The sequence below is a fragment of the Monopterus albus genome, unplaced genomic scaffold (genome assembly GCF_001952655.1).
Source record: "Monopterus albus unplaced genomic scaffold, M_albus_1.0 scaffold118.1, whole genome shotgun sequence".
NCBI classification, from domain to species: Eukaryota; Metazoa; Chordata; class Actinopteri; order Synbranchiformes; family Synbranchidae; genus Monopterus; species Monopterus albus.
This window is the reverse complement of record NW_018127998.1, coordinates 115377-132518: the sequence shown is the minus strand read 5'-3', so window position 1 is coordinate 132518 and position 17142 is coordinate 115377. Positions and strand designations below refer to the sequence as shown.

At 39.6% G+C, this 17142-nt stretch overlaps 2 protein-coding genes across 6 annotated transcripts in view; one reads left to right on the top strand and one right to left on the bottom strand.

Annotated features, from left to right (window-relative positions):
* Positions 1-10144, top strand: part of LOC109966771 (microphthalmia-associated transcription factor-like) — a 26636-nt gene extending 16492 nt beyond the window's left edge. For all 3 annotated transcript variants that reach the window (XM_020611899.1, XM_020611898.1, XM_020611901.1), the window contains exons 3-10: positions 2617-2832; positions 2962-3057; positions 3310-3427; positions 3732-3824; positions 3906-3962; positions 4058-4133; positions 4971-5118; positions 6032-10144. In XM_020611899.1, the coding sequence (XP_020467555.1) occupies positions 2617-2832; positions 2962-3057; positions 3310-3427; positions 3732-3824; positions 3906-3962; positions 4058-4133; positions 4971-5118; positions 6032-6427 (1200 nt within the window). In that variant the 3' untranslated portion in view covers positions 6428-10144. The remainder of the gene's footprint in view (positions 1-2616; positions 2833-2961; positions 3058-3309; positions 3428-3731; positions 3825-3905; positions 3963-4057; positions 4134-4970; positions 5119-6031) is intronic.
* Positions 10145-11734: 1590 nt separating this feature from the next.
* Positions 11735-17142, bottom strand: part of LOC109966775 (forkhead box protein P1-B-like) — a 15172-nt gene continuing 9764 nt past the window's right edge. For 2 of the 3 annotated variants that reach the window (XM_020611905.1, XM_020611906.1), the window contains exons 8-16: positions 17068-17142; positions 16603-16680; positions 16311-16506; positions 16001-16077; positions 15768-15869; positions 15453-15583; positions 14320-14371; positions 13962-14122; positions 12854-13852 (exon numbers count right to left, since the gene is read on the bottom strand). The exon at positions 17068-17142 is cut by the window's right edge and continues 61 nt beyond it. In XM_020611905.1, coding sequence (XP_020467561.1) covers positions 13690-13852; positions 13962-14122; positions 14320-14371; positions 15453-15583; positions 15768-15869; positions 16001-16077; positions 16311-16506; positions 16603-16680; positions 17068-17142 — 1035 coding nt within the window. In that variant the 3' untranslated portion in view covers positions 12854-13689. Of the gene's footprint in view, positions 12401-12853; positions 13853-13961; positions 14123-14319; positions 14372-15452; positions 15584-15767; positions 15870-16000; positions 16078-16310; positions 16507-16602; positions 16681-17067 lie in introns of those variants that run through there. The other variant, XM_020611907.1, reaches the window with a different exon arrangement.

The following is a 17142-nucleotide window of genomic DNA, read 5'->3' as shown; positions in this document are numbered from 1 at the left end:
TTTAACATTTTGCATTTTGTGAATCAAATAATTGATCAGTTATTTATTTAGTGTCTTACTACAGCAGATATCACAAAATGCTTCTCTATGAAAGAAGAAATGTAGAGACCTGAAACACAGATACAATATGAGAGAGTAATTTAAATGGATATTTTAAAAGGACACTGTAAAAATACATACAAGAGATTTATTAGAGCTAGGGGCCAACGGCAGTGATGATATTACACAGTTGCTAAACACCATAATGAGAACAAAGTAAAGGCTCAAGGATGCTTTTAATGACTAACACTAATGAATCCCATTCGTTCTTAACGAGTCATTGATGAGCTGTAAATATGCCCCCTTCAGCGTCGGCTTCACAACCCTGTAATGACAGTTTACAGCCCAGGGTGAACTCAGTCACACCTGCAGGATACAGTGTGTGATGATGCTCCTCACATGAGCATCCCCCGGCAGAACAACGATTTTATGTCCAAGCACATGAAAGAGTTTCAGAACCTGACCTGATGGTTTTAATCTACACTGTGCATTACTTTATTAGGTTCACCTGTTTAATCTAATGCAGTCCAATACAACAATGATAAAGGTGGTGTTCTACTGGGCCACACTGTATTGACAGGCGTTTCCTTTTTTTGTCCTCCCTATTTACAGACATGACAGAATATGACATACAGCTCTGAATACAGTGCAGTCCAGTACAACACCACCAGTGACTATGCTGAAACATACAACTGCATCACTGTAACATCGAAACCTGTGCTGCATTAGATTGCACATGTATAACTGGTAAAGGTGCCACTGAGTGTGTAGTTCATAAAAAAAGTCCAAGCAGAGACATGACAGGTGTGGCCAGGTCTCCAGTGTACAGTTCACTGAGAAAATCATTTTTATATGGTAATAACATTCAAATGTTTCACTGCATGATTCCAAACTCCACATACATTGAGTATTAATGCTCAGTAGTAGAAGTCAGTGTCCTTTTCTTCTGATATGCTGCAATTTGAAGTTGGGGTTATTTAATTTAATATCGTTAATTTGTTTTATATCCAAGGATGGTGCACAGACTGAAGGAGTTTTCATAGAGGCAGTGGCAGTGAAGAGTTCACCTGGAGCCTAAACCCAAATCATCTGGGTGCAGGCAGAGCAAAAACATCAACGCAACAAATAAAGCAACCAAATTTGTTATTTTTTTGGCTTTGAGGTGCAGTACACTTGTTGTTGCCAAATGCAAATGTCCTTTAGAGACATGAGGAGTGCAGACAAACAAGGATGTGACAGACTTTATGGTTTGTGCACACCAAAAGCATCCACAGGGTTAAAAAAGTGGATGGGCCAGAGTAACAGCCCCAGGCATGTTTCAGTAAAGGAGGTGCAAAACAAAGGCGCTAACTGTTAGTGCCAGATCCTGACATCAAGTGATACACCATAAAGGAACAATTTATGATTTTACATAAAGCAAAACAAAACTGAAAAGGCTCACTGTACTTTACAGAGATTTCTTGCCATGCATAACGAATGACTTTTCTTGCCTTTTAAAAGATGAGCTGGATGTGTCTGTTCTCATAGTCACAGTGTTAGTCTTCTGGTTCAGCCAAAAAAGAAGCGGCGACAGCTCGATTTAGTTTAGATAGAAGTTAACACAGCAAAAACGTATTTTAGTTTTTAAATCGGATGGTTGCGTTTACTGTAAATGATGCTTGAGATGCTTGGATATCAACCTTATGAGGTATGTTTAAAATTAACTGTCTTTTTTGGAGAAGAGGTATCTTTTTGAAATACAACTATCCATGAAAAAAAAAAACACGACCTGAATCACCATGGATTCTACACAGTTTACATTTTGTGATGAACTATGTACAGTGTCTTTATTTTATAAATTCTAAAAAATTCAGCCATTAGATTGGGAAAGTTTTAAATATAGACTCTCCAATGTGAGCTGGAACACAGGAGCTTTGCTCCATTTAAATGTGTTACAGCCTTGATAAACACTGTCTCTGAAGTTTGTTTATTTCCCTGCAGTAGCTTTTCTGGCTCATTAATGCTGTGTGAGGATTAATGATCCACAGAAGTCAAATTTAGCCATAACCAGTGAGCACAGTGATGGCTGCGTGTGTAATTTTTCGCACTTAAGATTTGTGGGCTCTGAATGTAAAAAGCAGAGGATTCAAGCTGAGGAGAAAACGTAGAAAATGTTTACTTCTGAGACTCTTTGCCAGTTTCTCAAAAGAAAACTTCATTATGCATTGTGGGATTTGAAATCAGTGTCAGGATTATTTAAATTTTTAAGTTGGTAGTGTGTAATACTAGGGGGCAGGCAAGCCTTTGAGGTATATATAGGGCTGTTTTTTTTTTTTTAAATCTAATTAAGAAACTGCTTTGTAACAGCTCCTATTCAAAAACCATAAAACGGGATGAGAATGATGCAGCTGCACTTCCTCCTCTCTGTGACAGTTTATCTGCCACTGTGACCAAAGTGCACATTTCTAAAGAGCTGCCTGTAACCATCAACAAATCCCATTAGCTTTTGTTTCCCAGGCACCTTTCCTGCCAATAATACACATCTCTTATGTTGTCTCTTTTCTACTGACTTCTAACCCCCCTCTCTCCCGTCAACAGGTCCAGACTCACTTGGAGAACCCAACCAAGTACCACATCCAGCGCTCCCAGCAGCAGCAGGTGAAGCGGTACCTGGGAAAGCTCGGCTCTCAGGTGTTGAGCTTGCCCTGCCCCAGCCAGTCCTCTGACCACGGGGGCATGCCGCCAGGGCCGGGCAACAGCGCCCCCAACAGCCCTATGGCCTTACTGACCCTGAACTCTAACTGCGAGAAAGAGGTGACTGTCTGCTCACAAGCTTATCACAGTTTCTCACAGTAACTCTCTTAATGTGTGTTTTTGTGATCTTTCACTTATTTAATCACACTTATCTGCTTGTCCTTTGCCCTGTGTGTCATCTTATTTTAGATGGATGATGTCATTGATGACATTATTAGTCTGGAGTCTAGTTACAGTGATGATATCCTCGGCATGATGGACCCAGGACTTCAGATGGCTCACACGGTATGTGTGTGTGTGTGTTATTTCCTCCTTAATAGTGAATCTTCACAAATACTTCACTTTTTTAAAGGTCACCACATTTGATTTGGTGTTTTCTGGGAATAAAAACAGCACAGCAAACTAGGATACTTAAGAAAAACCCATATCTAGTGCATTACCCTAGTGAGCTAAGTGGCTCATGTTAGAGCTAGCTCCATTGTGCTACCAGGAGGAGTAACACCTTTGTGTTTAATGTCTTTGCTGTGCCCTCCTCAGATCCCCGTGCCCGCTAGCCTCATGGACATGTATGGTAATCAGGGTATGCCTCAGCAAGGTCTGCCCGTCAGCAACTCCTGCCCAGCCAACCTGCCCAACATTAAAACGGAATACTCCAGTAAGCAGCACAATCTGTCTCACCAAGGGAGAAACTTAAAACTTAAATAACCACAATTCACATCCATGAGCTGAGCTCTTAAAATGAACCATAATACCCATTCAGCATCTTGACTGCACAGAAAACGCAAAGGCTCCAACATCGTTCTACTCTCCAGGCCTTTGTGCAGACCATAATGTCTTATAATCAGTCCACTTCTTGTAACCTCCTTTGTGGGAATGTTGACTGTACATGACTAGCGTGTGTTTTTGTGCATTTGTGTCTACTGTGTACATTCTGATACTGAAAACATTATTTATCACAGTTTCACAATCCCCGGCCATCATGCATATGCTGGATAAGTCTGGATCCTGTGGCAAATATGACAACTATCAAAGGCCTGAAGGGTTCCCTGTGGGTATGTTTGGTTAATTAGCTTAGCTAATTTATAATTGTACTGCACTGTAACTTTAGTGATGGATCAAAATGTGTTTTTCAGAAGCTGAAGTAAGAGCTATGGCAAAGGAAAGGCAGAAGAAGGACAACCATAATTTGAGTGAGATTGGATTATTTGTGTTTATCTATCTGTCTATCTATCTATGTTGTCGGGTTAAGCAGGAAATTAATTACTCTTTTGTTTTTGCTCTGTAGTTGAGAGAAGGCGACGGTTTAACATTAATGATCGCATTAAGGAATTGGGAACTTTAATTCCAAAATCCAGTGATCCGTAAGTTACCTGCTTCACTCTCTATTTATTAAAACTTTATTTCTTATTCAAGACAGATTTCAGAAAGATAATTGGTAGCATACCTTGACAATAAGACTCAACATTTGGTAATTAAAAAAATCCAGGTGGATAAAAAAAAAAGGGGGGGGGGTTGTGGTGGAAGAGATTATTACAGCAGCTTCAATATAATACTCATAAAACAGTACTCACATGCCCAAATGTGTTGTTCTTCCTGTTCACACTGGCTGTGAAGAGATCCCTCCTTTACACAATAAAAATAAAAGAAATGAGGGAGTGAATCCATACTCATGTGCAAAAAGTCTAAAGTTCAGCTGCAGCTGCTATGAGGTAGTGAAGAGTGAGCCCGATCAAGTCACTGTCTTTTTTTTTTGTTCCTGTCCATCTACAGGAACCAATCGAGGAAACACTGAGCAGTGGATTTTGTATGAAAAAGGCTTTAACATATGACCTTAGCTGCTTGATTTATGTGGGTTTTGTCCCCCAGCTCTTACATTTAGATGGCATGTAAAGAAATGTTTCAGCTCACTCAGAATGTTAATGGTTGTTTTGCTAGACCCCAGCTGGGTGCTTCACCCACACTCTCATCTACATACACACATCCAGTCTTTCACAATTACATACAGAAATAGAGGATATTCCTGATGCAGCACCACTGCAAAAAACTAAACAGTTTTAAATGACGGTGACTGGTCTATTGTAACAGCCCAAGTCTGATGAGATTCTGTAATCAGATTTTTCTGATGACATCGCTGCTTGCTGAAGGTCTGACATCAAAACTGTAGGATGTGAGAATAATTACTCCTTTATGATTTTCAGAGACATGCGCTGGAACAAAGGCACCATCCTGAAGGCATCAGTGGACTACATCAGGAAGCTACAGCGGGAGCAGCACAGGGCCAAGGAGCTGGAGAATCGTCAGAAGAAGCTTGAGCACGCCAACCGACATCTGATGTTGAGGATACAGGTAAACACATTTTCATAAAGCCTAGTGATTGGAAGTTGTACCACAGGCTCCGAGAGTTGCATCATAACCACACCATATGCATGGTTACTGTTTTACCATAGATTGTCAGTGGAGGGTTGGAGGATTTTGAACCCTGCCTCAGTAGAAATGATTCAAATTTTATTAAATATACATATCAAGCTTAATGGAAAATGGGCAGAGGCACAAATTCAATCAGCAAAGGCCGTGTTTTTAGGAGGAAGCCGGCTTCATCCTGTAACAGACTGACCACAAGATGAGACATCGGCATCTGTGTGGTTCAGCTGAGCAGACATCAATTGATTGATCACTTTTGTAGTAATTCATTAGAGCAGCACATTTCAGTATCAGTGGAAACAGTAAACCTGAGTTTTTACAAGTGGGAAATGTTGCGCAAAAGGCTCAGTCAGTCAGAGTCGGGTGGCTTTTTTATAATTAAAGAAAACAGAATGACCTCTTCGCAGTTGTATGCCTCCACCAAATTCATGGGTAGAGCACAGAAATGAGGTCGGTGACCTTGATCTTTGACCACCGAGATCTAATTAGCTCATTTTTAGGTTCAAGTGGACATGTGCCAAATTTGAAGAAATTCCCTTAAGTTGTACCTGAGACATTACGTTCACAAGAATAGTATGAACAGATGGACAGACAACCCAACAACACAATCCCTCCGACCACGGCGATCACCAGCACACAGTCATAAAAACATCACTTGCCATTTCCACTAGCCATTTTACTGAAGACGCCCCTGGTTTAACATGTTGACCATTCGTTGAGCAAGTGAAACAGCACAGTTATCTGAAACTCAATTCATCCTGACAAAAAATATGTGGATTGCGATTAGTATAGACATTATGCCAGACACTAACTGAATGTCTCTCTCTGTGGTTTGCAGGAGTTAGAAATGCAGGCCCAGGCTCACGGCCTGGCCATCGCATCCTCAGCTCTCTGCTCTGTTGAACTTGGGACCCGGAACATCAAGCAGGAACCTGCTCTGGAGGACTGTCACCGGGACCTCTACGCACTTCACCCCCTTCACCAACACAACCCCGCCTGCACTCCTGAACCGCCCGGCAGCCTGGAGCTAAACGAAGGCCACTCCAACTACCCAGAGGGCCACTACGGCATTCATAGCAAACCGGGCTCCAAACTCAACGACATCCTCATGGAAGACACCTTATCACCAGTGAGAGGGGGGGACCCTTTGCTCTCCTCTGTCTCCCCAGACACCTCAAAGGAAAGCAGCCGAAAGAGCAGTGTAAGCATGGATGAGAATGAGCAGGACTGTTAGCACCCTCTGCTGGAAGTCGCCTCACCCTCATCTCCAACCCCTCCACTCAGCTGCAAGCGTTCCTGTCAGCAGCTAACTCACTCTCAGCTGCTGGACAGGCTTTCTCCACTTCCCGTCATTTGTTTCTTGTGGTTTTTTTCCTCCCCCACCTGTGTTTACATGTGTAGAAGTCTCCATTCATATTTATGTTAGCTCTTTTTGCGATACCTTTGTCCTTTCATGCCCTCAGCTTTGATTTCAAGGACTGATTTTACAGTGTGTTTGCTTTAATCAGTACTATGATGACAATGAGTTACACAAATAGAAGTTTTTATATTTAAATAAATATGCATTTATCTTTGGATGGAGATTAGATTATGTTTATTTCTATTAATTCCAAAGAATCTAGGGAAGTTATAAATCATGGTCAGATGTGTAGATATTCTGTGGTGCGATGAACACTTCTTTTTGAATCACTAGCAATAATAGAAGAAAAAAAATCTATTTATTACTGTAGTGCTTTACACTCCTTGTGTCTTAGAATAAACTTGAATGTGCCAATGCCTTATTAAGATGTCTATACATCAATGTTGTATTGCTATGCACATGTTTTGGCTGTTATAGCTGAGTATTTGTCGGTCTTCCAGTTGAAATTTCTTCCTTGAAATACTGATCATTTGTAGATCTGATCTTATTTATGTATCTATGTACACAGGACTTTATGTACACATTCCCCTAAAAGTTCATTTATAGCAAGAGCCTGAGATACTAAGCATATTATAATGAAATCAACACTGATAATGGCTCATCTCGGTCTTGTATTCACTGCCATAATAGGCAGCACAACAATTCAGTAACAAGACAGAAAGGTCAGGTTTAGCCATGCATGCATCCTATAACCACCTAGTGCTGATTGATCCAGCAGAAATATGAATAATACATTCCTCATTGCCAAGACCACTACAATACTTAAACAAAACAACAACAAAAATTATCAACAAATATCAAAGACTTTTTTAATGCAAAGTCCAAAGCCAGTAGAATCTGAGTGCAGGTCAATAAAGCTGTGGTGGCTCTGACATGCGCACAAGTAGCTGATTTCACTGGATAAATCTGAACATTGTTACATTCTACAGATCTTTAATATGTGATTGATGTACAAAAGATGAATCACTTTAGTTTGTATTGTATTTTTCTCTGTAGTGATCAGACTAACAACTGGTAAAGCTGCACACTCAGAACATTGTAATACTTCAGACATGTCGATGCAAGTTTTTATAATTGTCAGCCCATTTTCTAAATTATTGTTATTTTGTTTTTTTCACTGTGGTAATATTTCACATTCAGGATGTTTTTTTTCTTCATCATGTGAACATTTATAATACCAAGGAGTATAAGGAAATTGCATTGGGATTTTGTATGAAATGCATGAAGTTGTTGAAACACTGAAACGTGGTTTGTTCGCCTTTTTTTCTTCTTTTTTTTTTACTAAGCATAAACTAACTATTGTTCTTGGCTTTTCAAATGTATACAGAATATTGTATGAGACTGTAGATTCCTTCCGGTGTATGGTTGTTGTATATTGTAGCACATTTCATAAACAGGCCTTTGTTAATGACTACCTGCCATACGTCGACAGCCCTGCTACAGCACAGCCCCCATTTTGTTAAACTATGCAATGGTTGAAGCTGTGCCTGTGTAGAGCAGCGTCAGGTCTCGGCAAAGTGATCACCTTATGAATTCATCTAAACCAGTATCATGGTGACTATCTTTTTCATTGATTTAAGTGCCTTACAGTCATTTCTGTTACCCTGGCGATGTGAGAGGAGTGACGCAGAATTTTGCTAATGTTTATACTGGTGTTTGGTGCTTCATGAATTAGTCTGAAAAGTGCAAGGTTTACCTCAGAGAGCAGCAGGAAGGCGCCTTTTGTCAGTAAAAGATAGCACCATAAGCTTCTCAGACCCAAGAACTGCAAGAAAGGGTTTGTTGTTATGGAACCCCAAAGTGCTCAGTATTAAATGAATACAAAGGCTTTATGAAGTAGCTAAGTAATCATAAAGCTCACCAAGATAAACCAATATATTCTGAAATAATTTGACAAATTATTAAACGCCATCATTATTAAAAGCTTTTTCATCTCTATTATTTTCACAGCTGTGTTTTATTTCTTTTACTTTGGAGAATTGGTTTTATTTCAAAAAGTCTTTTTATTCCATAACAGCATTTCTCCCAGTGACACCACCTCCTCAGCCCTCCGGTCATTCCTCCTGCAACAGCTGCAGCTACAGCAGTGACAAAGTCATTCTGAAACGACTAACAGCTGCTGTAAAGAAGCACAGAAACTAACCTCCTTATATTTAGCTCAGCGAGGCTACAAATGGTACCTACTGTAGCTTAATTTGCCTGTCAGCATCAAGTGAAAAGTCAGTGTTAAGAGTAGCAGCTAACCTGTTAATTCAGTTTCTTTGGTGTTGTGTTTCTTAAGATATTGCTCAGAGATTCCTCAACCACTAGCTAGTAGTTGCCTAGTAGTTGTTGAGTCGGCTGAGACAAGCTGAAACTCCATGTGTTAAAATATAGTGCCATTAAAATACAGTACAAGAAAATAAAAGATTTTATTTGTAATAATTTATCAAATTATTTTACAATTTTATTGCCTCACAGAGGCATGTCTGGCTGGTCAGTCAGCCCAGACTATATATGATCAACTATTGGATGGATTACTGTGAAATTCTGTACAGAGGGATGATGCACAGAGGTTGAATCCCAAAGCCATCCTCTGACTTTTCTCTTCGTGCCACCAGCAGGGTGACATTTCTGGCTTTTTCAGAAATGCATTGGCTTGGCAGCTGTTAGAATTGCTATGACATTTGGTTCAGGATGAATTGTCAGTGACCGTGCAAGTACAGCCTCACAGAACCACTAGTATAGACCTTTCTTAGTTTCAATATTATATTTGACTTACTTATTCTAATCATTATTTATTTCATGATGTTCTTCTTTATTTTTAATTGAACACTTTGGGGCTTCAAGTTGTGAATATGAAGCATCTTTTTAAGACTAGTATGAATGTAGTTCACAGCAACAACTGCCAAAAGGTGTTGCCAAAATCAAATATATAAATGATGTTTATATAAAGATATTAACTAGAAACAACGTAGCTTCTGCACTTTTTGTTTGTTTCATAGTAACAAGCAATACCTAGAGCATGATGGTAATCAAGCCAGAAATAAAGCACCAACGAGTGAAGTACATTGTGCAAGTTCACTTTTGAACACAAACATTTTCACCTAAGAGCCATGTAGTAGCTTGTTGCAGAGCTTTCAACGGCATCTCGCGGTCTTCATCAGCAGGTGGAGTTTGCTCAGATGTTTGGCTGAACCCAGATCAGCTGTTTTAATGGAACAGATAAATCATCTAAACACTGAAATGCAACTGGTTCAAATTACAGCAGCATTACACAAGTTGGTGTTCGAAGCCAGCGTTATGACTGAGTTCTCATTTTGAATCCTCCAGCTGTTTAAGTATTATGGGAAAACCACTAATTAAAAAACAGGTTAACTCAGTTTAGACTTTTATGCTCATTCGCATTCCTGTGGGCCATTCAGACATTGTTCTCTGCTGATGTTACTACTGTTCTTATTGTTACAGTTTGATAGATGAGATGAATGTAGCAATAGTTACTGTACGCACTGGTTTCAGAGTAGTGAGTATAAATAAACTAACTGGCACTCAATGTGGAAACGATGTAGAAAAAAATATTAAAAGTTTTATTTGAATATTGGTTGTGTTTTTTTCCCCACAACATCAACACATTTAAATCCTACAATTTAGAATTTGTAAGCAGTATAAAAACATTTGATGAATGGATTATTACACACTGTAATGTTGCTATAAGCAAGGACATTTCTAAGTTCATTAAATGTTTATATACCGCCTATAAATGCTAAATTGCTAGAAAAGCTAAAAAATTATGTACCCAAAATTTAAAAACAATGTTACCATGCTTCAGCTCTTTTTATTTCACTTATAATAACCCTGGTCATTTTTGAAAGGTACATCTAAGTTTTGTGTGAGACAGTAAAATTTTATCTTTGGAAAGTTGTAGCTTGAGAACAGTCAGCTCGGTTGACCTTTTTGTCATGACATGCTGTTTCCAGTGGTCGCTACTTGGCATGTTCATGGCATTTGGCCTACTCTGCCACACGTTCCAGTGAGATATCAGAAACATAAAGTACATCAGCACATAGCTCAACATACATAACCATGCCCACGCTGCAATCCTGTCCTGCCTTCAAACCTGACAGGACTGTATTTTGGTTGCAGTGTGGCTGCATCAACAAATGAAGCAGCTGACACACATACTCAGGCTTTTCTTATAACAACCAACTCTGTTTCAAAAGGTGGCAGCAGTCACCTGCTTGAATAATGTTGGTGTTCTCCTGCATCCTGACAACAGCTGCACAAGTTACAGTCCAGTACTAGCGTGTAATTCCAGCAGTCCTTTCCCTGCCAGTCATCCTCAGTGGACACTGTGATGTATTTGTATGTGAGAAAACAATGGCTCACTCTCTCATGTATCTATTAAAAGCACCATTAGCTCATGGAAACAACAATGTTGACAAAAAAAAAATAGATCCAAAGAAGTTTCAATAACTTCGTCTGAAAATATACCCTTTGAACATGCACCTCTAACCACAAATAAACATCAGAACTATAATGACGTTAATGATTAGAGTTTCAGGTTTTTCTATTTACTTGTATCAACAGTTCCACCTTAGAGGAGTTACACAATACCTCCGGTGCCAGGCTGGTGTGAATCATACTGTTCTTAAGCTTGTTAGAACACATGAAGAAGCTGGATACTTCCCATTCACTGCTACGCAAGGGATCACGGGAACAGGGATCGGTGTCCAGTTTGTCCAGTTCTTACTCTGAGATGACCAACTTGCCCATCATCTTTCTAGATGGACCGGCTCTTACTGGCTTAAGGACATGGATCCTTTCGACAGAATAAAACAAGTAATACAGGAATGAATTTGGAGGCACAAACATTACTGATGATATAAAAAGTCAGTGTGGGTTCAGCACCCACACTGACTTTAAAATCCTGTTGACTGACAGGAAGCTTAGAAGGTGTGGTCATATAGTGCAGAGAGAACAGAAAGGCAGCGAGACACACCTGCAAAGCAATGCTTGATTAAGAACAGCATGCTCACAACTATAATGAACAGATGATTCATTCAATTATGACATTATGTTAATAGAAAGTCAACCGAAGCCGCTTACCAAACACCTGATCTGACAAGTAATGATAGACAGGACATGCATTAAACAATCTCACTATTTATTATCTCGTGGTTTTGCAAACCACATCTGCTGACAGCACACAGGTTGAATTTATAAGATTTTACAACGGACATACCTCAATACTACAGTGGAAAGTTAGCGACCCAGACCATTTGCTTTACTCCGATTAGCTTCTATTAAGGAGTCATTACGGTTGACCGAGAAAGGTGGTGATGTTAGCAGGTCAACAACTGCTCCTCGTCATGGTATCATGGGAAACAATGAAAAATACTCACCACCAAGGCAATCGTAATGGGAGATCAACTACATTTAGAATACTCACATTTATCATGAGGAATTTATTATTCATAGAGATGCATAAATCTATAGTAGCTACTCTTGCAAGCTCAGAGAAAATTTCAACAATGTTCATGAAACAGGTGAAAAAGGTGTAAAGATATGTATTCTGTTGATCAACTGATTCTAAATACAAATATATCAGATCATATTGGCAGTGAACATTTTCATTTTTAAAGCAACATTTTTCTTTACTTCTTCTACAAATTTTTATATGACTACTAAAATACAATCAGGTAGTGTGGCCCCAAAGTAGCATCAGGTAGCTACAGAGGAGAGAAACGTTGTGAAGTGCTAAGTATTAATGCTCCCTTTCCTTTGGCTTCTCTGCTTATCATGGTCCTCCTGTGTACACATATATAAAAACAAAGATCATGAACAGACAGTTTCACAAATGTGTTTTGTGATCTCACTCTACTGTACAGGAAGAAATAAGAGCTAGATTTAGAACAAAACAATAAAATAAAAGCCTGAAATATTTTTTTTAAAAATCAGTAACACTTTATAATAGAGTACAACTCATATATTTAAGTAATATTTTACTAAAGTATGGCTCATGATAATGCATGAATTATTGTAAGATAACATTATTTTTAGTCAGCATGAACTAATTATGAACTACCTAGGCTGGATGTAATTAGTTCATACTTCCTAGATCATCAGTTAAGGAAGGTTAATTCACATTTACATCACACATCTTCATATGTCCCCAGAGTAGCTGTATTCCAGTCACACAAGCGTTCCTTTCACACCCATACACTTTACCAGACTCTCTCTAAGCACAATCTTATGTAAATGTTTTTTTTTTTTTGCTTGTTACTACATGACCCGGCTGTATTTATTCCACACTTACGAGCTAGAAAAAACAACTACAAAGAAAGCACTAGAAGGCCAGCAGCACACCTGCTTTTCTAATCTGTCAAACCGTGCCCACTAAATGATTTTGGTTTTAGTGCAGTATTTGCTACCATATTACATATCTCTTTTCTCAATAAAACATGCAATAATAATACATTCATGTGGCGAAATGCATTTGGGTCATGCAGCAATAAGTAAATGTTTGCATCTGAGCTCAATCTAAGTATGAATTAATCACAAAAAGCCATCCGCCCCTTTCAGACAGGCACCCCTAGCCAGGAATTTGCCTTCTATTCTATTTCAAGTCTGAACAAAGCCCTAAGTTGCGAAGACAATAAAGTGTTACCGGCACTTTTACCTGTGTCGGCCTCGCATGATGTTGGGTATCATGTGAATGTTGGGGTTGTACCCAGTTAGGTCCTGCTCTGTGCGAACAAAGCCTTGCCAGGAATTTCGTCTGAAAACGTAACTGTTAAAAGGCTACATGTAGCCCGCAAATGCCAAGGTATCATGTCTGAAAGGGGATATAGTGACCTGGCCATTTGTTAATGGCGAGCAACAGGAATCCAGGATACATCCTGCAATAACTCATGCGTCAAATCATCATGAGTCATGCTGCAGTTAAATAGTGCTTAGGTATATGATTTTTAAAAGTGTTACCACAAACAAAATCTCCAAGGACAGAGTGTTTGGTTATGTAGATGAAGCTGTTGTTTTTGTAATACAAAGTCACACAGGCTGTGAGTGAGGCAGTCTTGCACTGGTGGACCTCACAGTCAGAGAGAAGGCACACGATCGAGATGAAGGTTGGGCTTCTCTGGGCTGCCAGTGTCTTCATCTGGGTTCATCTCTGGGCTGTGGCTGTGCTCGTCTGTGCTCTCTGGAGATTCACAGGGATAATTTTCACTTATCTCCTCATCCTCCTGCTCCTCTTTAATGCTGGTTCGATAAAGATTCAGGAAAAAATACAACATGTCGTCAGTATTTGTGATCACATCCATTAAACCACAGCTGAGGTCAGGAACAGAGCTCTGGAGCTGATGCTTACTAGGCCTGTGGAGGGGACTGTGTTGCACTGCTGTCACTTTGGTATCCATTAGCAAGAGCTCCATTCATCTGCTCTTGGAGAACATGGGGCAGGGAGTGCAGTGGGATGCTGCCCATTGAGGCTGGGTTGTAGAAAGAGTTGGTGCCGTCCAAACAGCCACGCTGAAAAAGGTTTTACATTTATAATTCAACATCAACATAAAACAGATGTAGCTGCAACAATTTTCTGACTAGGCTTATCCAACATATCACTACCACGCTGACCTTTGTCTGCCTACTGCAGCAGCCTCACAATACACACAGTTTATCAATTTATAATACTAGCAGCTAGAGATCTTGAAACATCAAACATGTCTTACCTGAGGAGTTGACCCAGCTAGGCTCTGGTTCTGAGAGTTCTTCAGCAGAGATCTGTTAGTATACAAATACAGCAGCAAGTTCAAGAAGATGTAGTTTCAGCATTTAAAGCTCATCAGACATGTATCCTATTTTGGGACAGGTATTATACCAGGAGAAAGATTTTGATTGGTATAAACAGCACAATAATCCATGCAACATTAGCATCTCCAGCTAACACTGGAACAACGTCAGAGTCGTCTGAGAGAGCGCAGTGTTATCGGTTCACCCTCATCCTGAAAGCCTTTTCTTTTTAAACATTAAAAGTACAACATGCTATGTCAAAACAGGAACAATCTCCGTCATGCATGTCCATGTCGGCCCGGCTGCCAAACAGGGTTATTCTTTTAGGAAATAAGACTCTGATCTTACCATTTTACTTATCATACTAAAAAATACTAGGACTATGTGTACGCTATACCAGAATACTGTTTTCCATGTCTTCTATATGAACTGACATGTATCATGCGCTGGTAACTACTCAGCTACAAACATTAAAAACTCAGCTGGAGATGAGCTTTTTTTTTTTTTTGTTAACCTTTATTTAACTTTGACATGAGGGGCTGATTCACACAAATTGCAAAACTCAAGCTGTATATCTCCCATTGTTATCACTGAAAACTGCATATGGGTTGCACTACAATGGGAAATTTGACAGACATAGCAAATATAACCGACTGCCAAAACACACAATGTGATAACTGGTCTGTTTGTTTAATGAAATGAGTCATAACTGCAAGACATGACAAACTGAAATAAATAAATAGATAAATAAAACCATCACATGAACCGATGAAGCGCTGCTAGAGGTTTGTCAAGGGGAGTAGTCACAGTTGTGTTAGTTTGGCTTGCGGGCACACGCAAACGGCAACAGCCCATTTTTGTTTGCGAAACAGTTTCACTAAATTGGATCGGCTGCAGACTTCACCTCCATTTCTGTACCAGCGGTGGTTCCAGCTGAGTGACATGCACTTGGCCTTTATTCAAGACAGTGATGTTCAAAATTGATCAAATGCTGGTCAGATGCCCTTTTTGGTCCTTGTAGTAATATGTTAAAACACACAGGGTTCTGGCTTCATGTCCAAGGTACACATACCCATTCCCAGCAGCAGCCTTCTGGGGCCTTCTTCTGTGGAATTCTATCTCATCTACCGTCCACACGGCTCCCTTCACATTCTCCAAACGGACAAAGCATTTGTGGAGGCTGAGATTATGTCTGACTGCATTCTAGAAGAATAAAGGAGTAAAATTTGGACACCTACATTCAGACATGGTACACCACACCTGAAGTAAAGAACTGGCATTTATCTAGTTACATTATAAGCTAAGTATAAACACAGCCATGCTTTTGGTATGTTTCCTGTTTCACATATTGATTTCTATGAGATTTAAGTGTGGACTGAGTCAGTACCTTCCAAGTAGCTGCATTGCGCCTGAAATATGCAAAGTTCCTTGTGAACCAGTTATAGATTTCATTTAGTGTCAGCTGATTGCGAGGTGATTCAAATATTGCCTGAAAGAGATGAAGAGAATCAACGATGTGGATCTGCTTCATTTCTCCTCGGAAGGCCAAAAATGTGAAACATATTTCCAACAACATTTCAATATCTAGTGTCTGTGTGAAATGAGTAAAGTCCACATTACCTGTCTTATGAGGGAGGCATATGTAAACGGAGGTCTAACTTCTGTGCTCAAGTAGAACTCCTTGTTATCGATTATGTCTGTAGAAAGACATTAATAAGCAAGATTTAATACATGAACCCCACAAGCAACAAAACATTTCCAATTATGGAACTAATGTACAAAAAATAAAATTAAAAAACTACAAATGAGAATATAAACCCTCCTCCATGTCCCTATGTAATTATGTGCATCTTAAGCAGAAGCACATTTCAGCTCAAGCCAACAATTAAAAACCGTCTATTGAGTAAGTTATAGCACATGATCTCATTACCTTGGCTCACAGAGCGGCTATAGCGCCTGCGTACAGGGGTTCCAGTGAACATACTATTGGGAGTGAGGACTGAAGGGGATTCGGAGAGTGGCGTCAGCGGGGTGGATGGTGTTGTGGCGGTCTGAGACAGGCTCATTGGGGGAGGGCCTTTGGGCAACGGTGACTGAGAAAAGGCTACATTAGACACCAGATTTACCTGAACAAACAAAGTAGTTAAGTCAACAGAACAATTTAACTACAAGCAAAACAATGTTTATTGTAATTGAAGGACTCAGTCATGGCAGGTACGTACAGGCTGAGCTGCGGGTTTGGGTTCAGATGACTTGAGATGAGCCATCATAGCTTGCAGCCGTTCTTTGTCCTTTTTTAACTGTGTTAGATGAGAGGATGAAAATAGAAGTTAAGAGCTGTTGAATTCGCAGACTGAGTTCTTTCTGGTATCCTGAGAAGCGTGATTATCTGAAGACATCACTTCTGTTTCCAGGCCGGGTGTGAAAACACACCACCACTGCAAATATTTAGCTATTCACTGTCAAAGTTTTAAAGAACTCCTCCTTTTCTTTTCAGTGCTTCTAAAAAACAGAACTCAGTACATGACTATACCAAGCAATGGTTATGTTTGTAAAAGTACACAGCTGTTAAAGAACAGAAGATGTGTTGTCTCTTTTCCCATTTGATTTGAAATATATATCTATATATATTTTTTCTTTTTCTTTTAAATCTTGGTTATAACCAAGAAAATTAATCAACTGTATACCTGTAATTCCAGCTGCTGAAACACCTGCATCTGCACACGACACTGGGCTGCACTCTTGTCATCACGTGTATCATC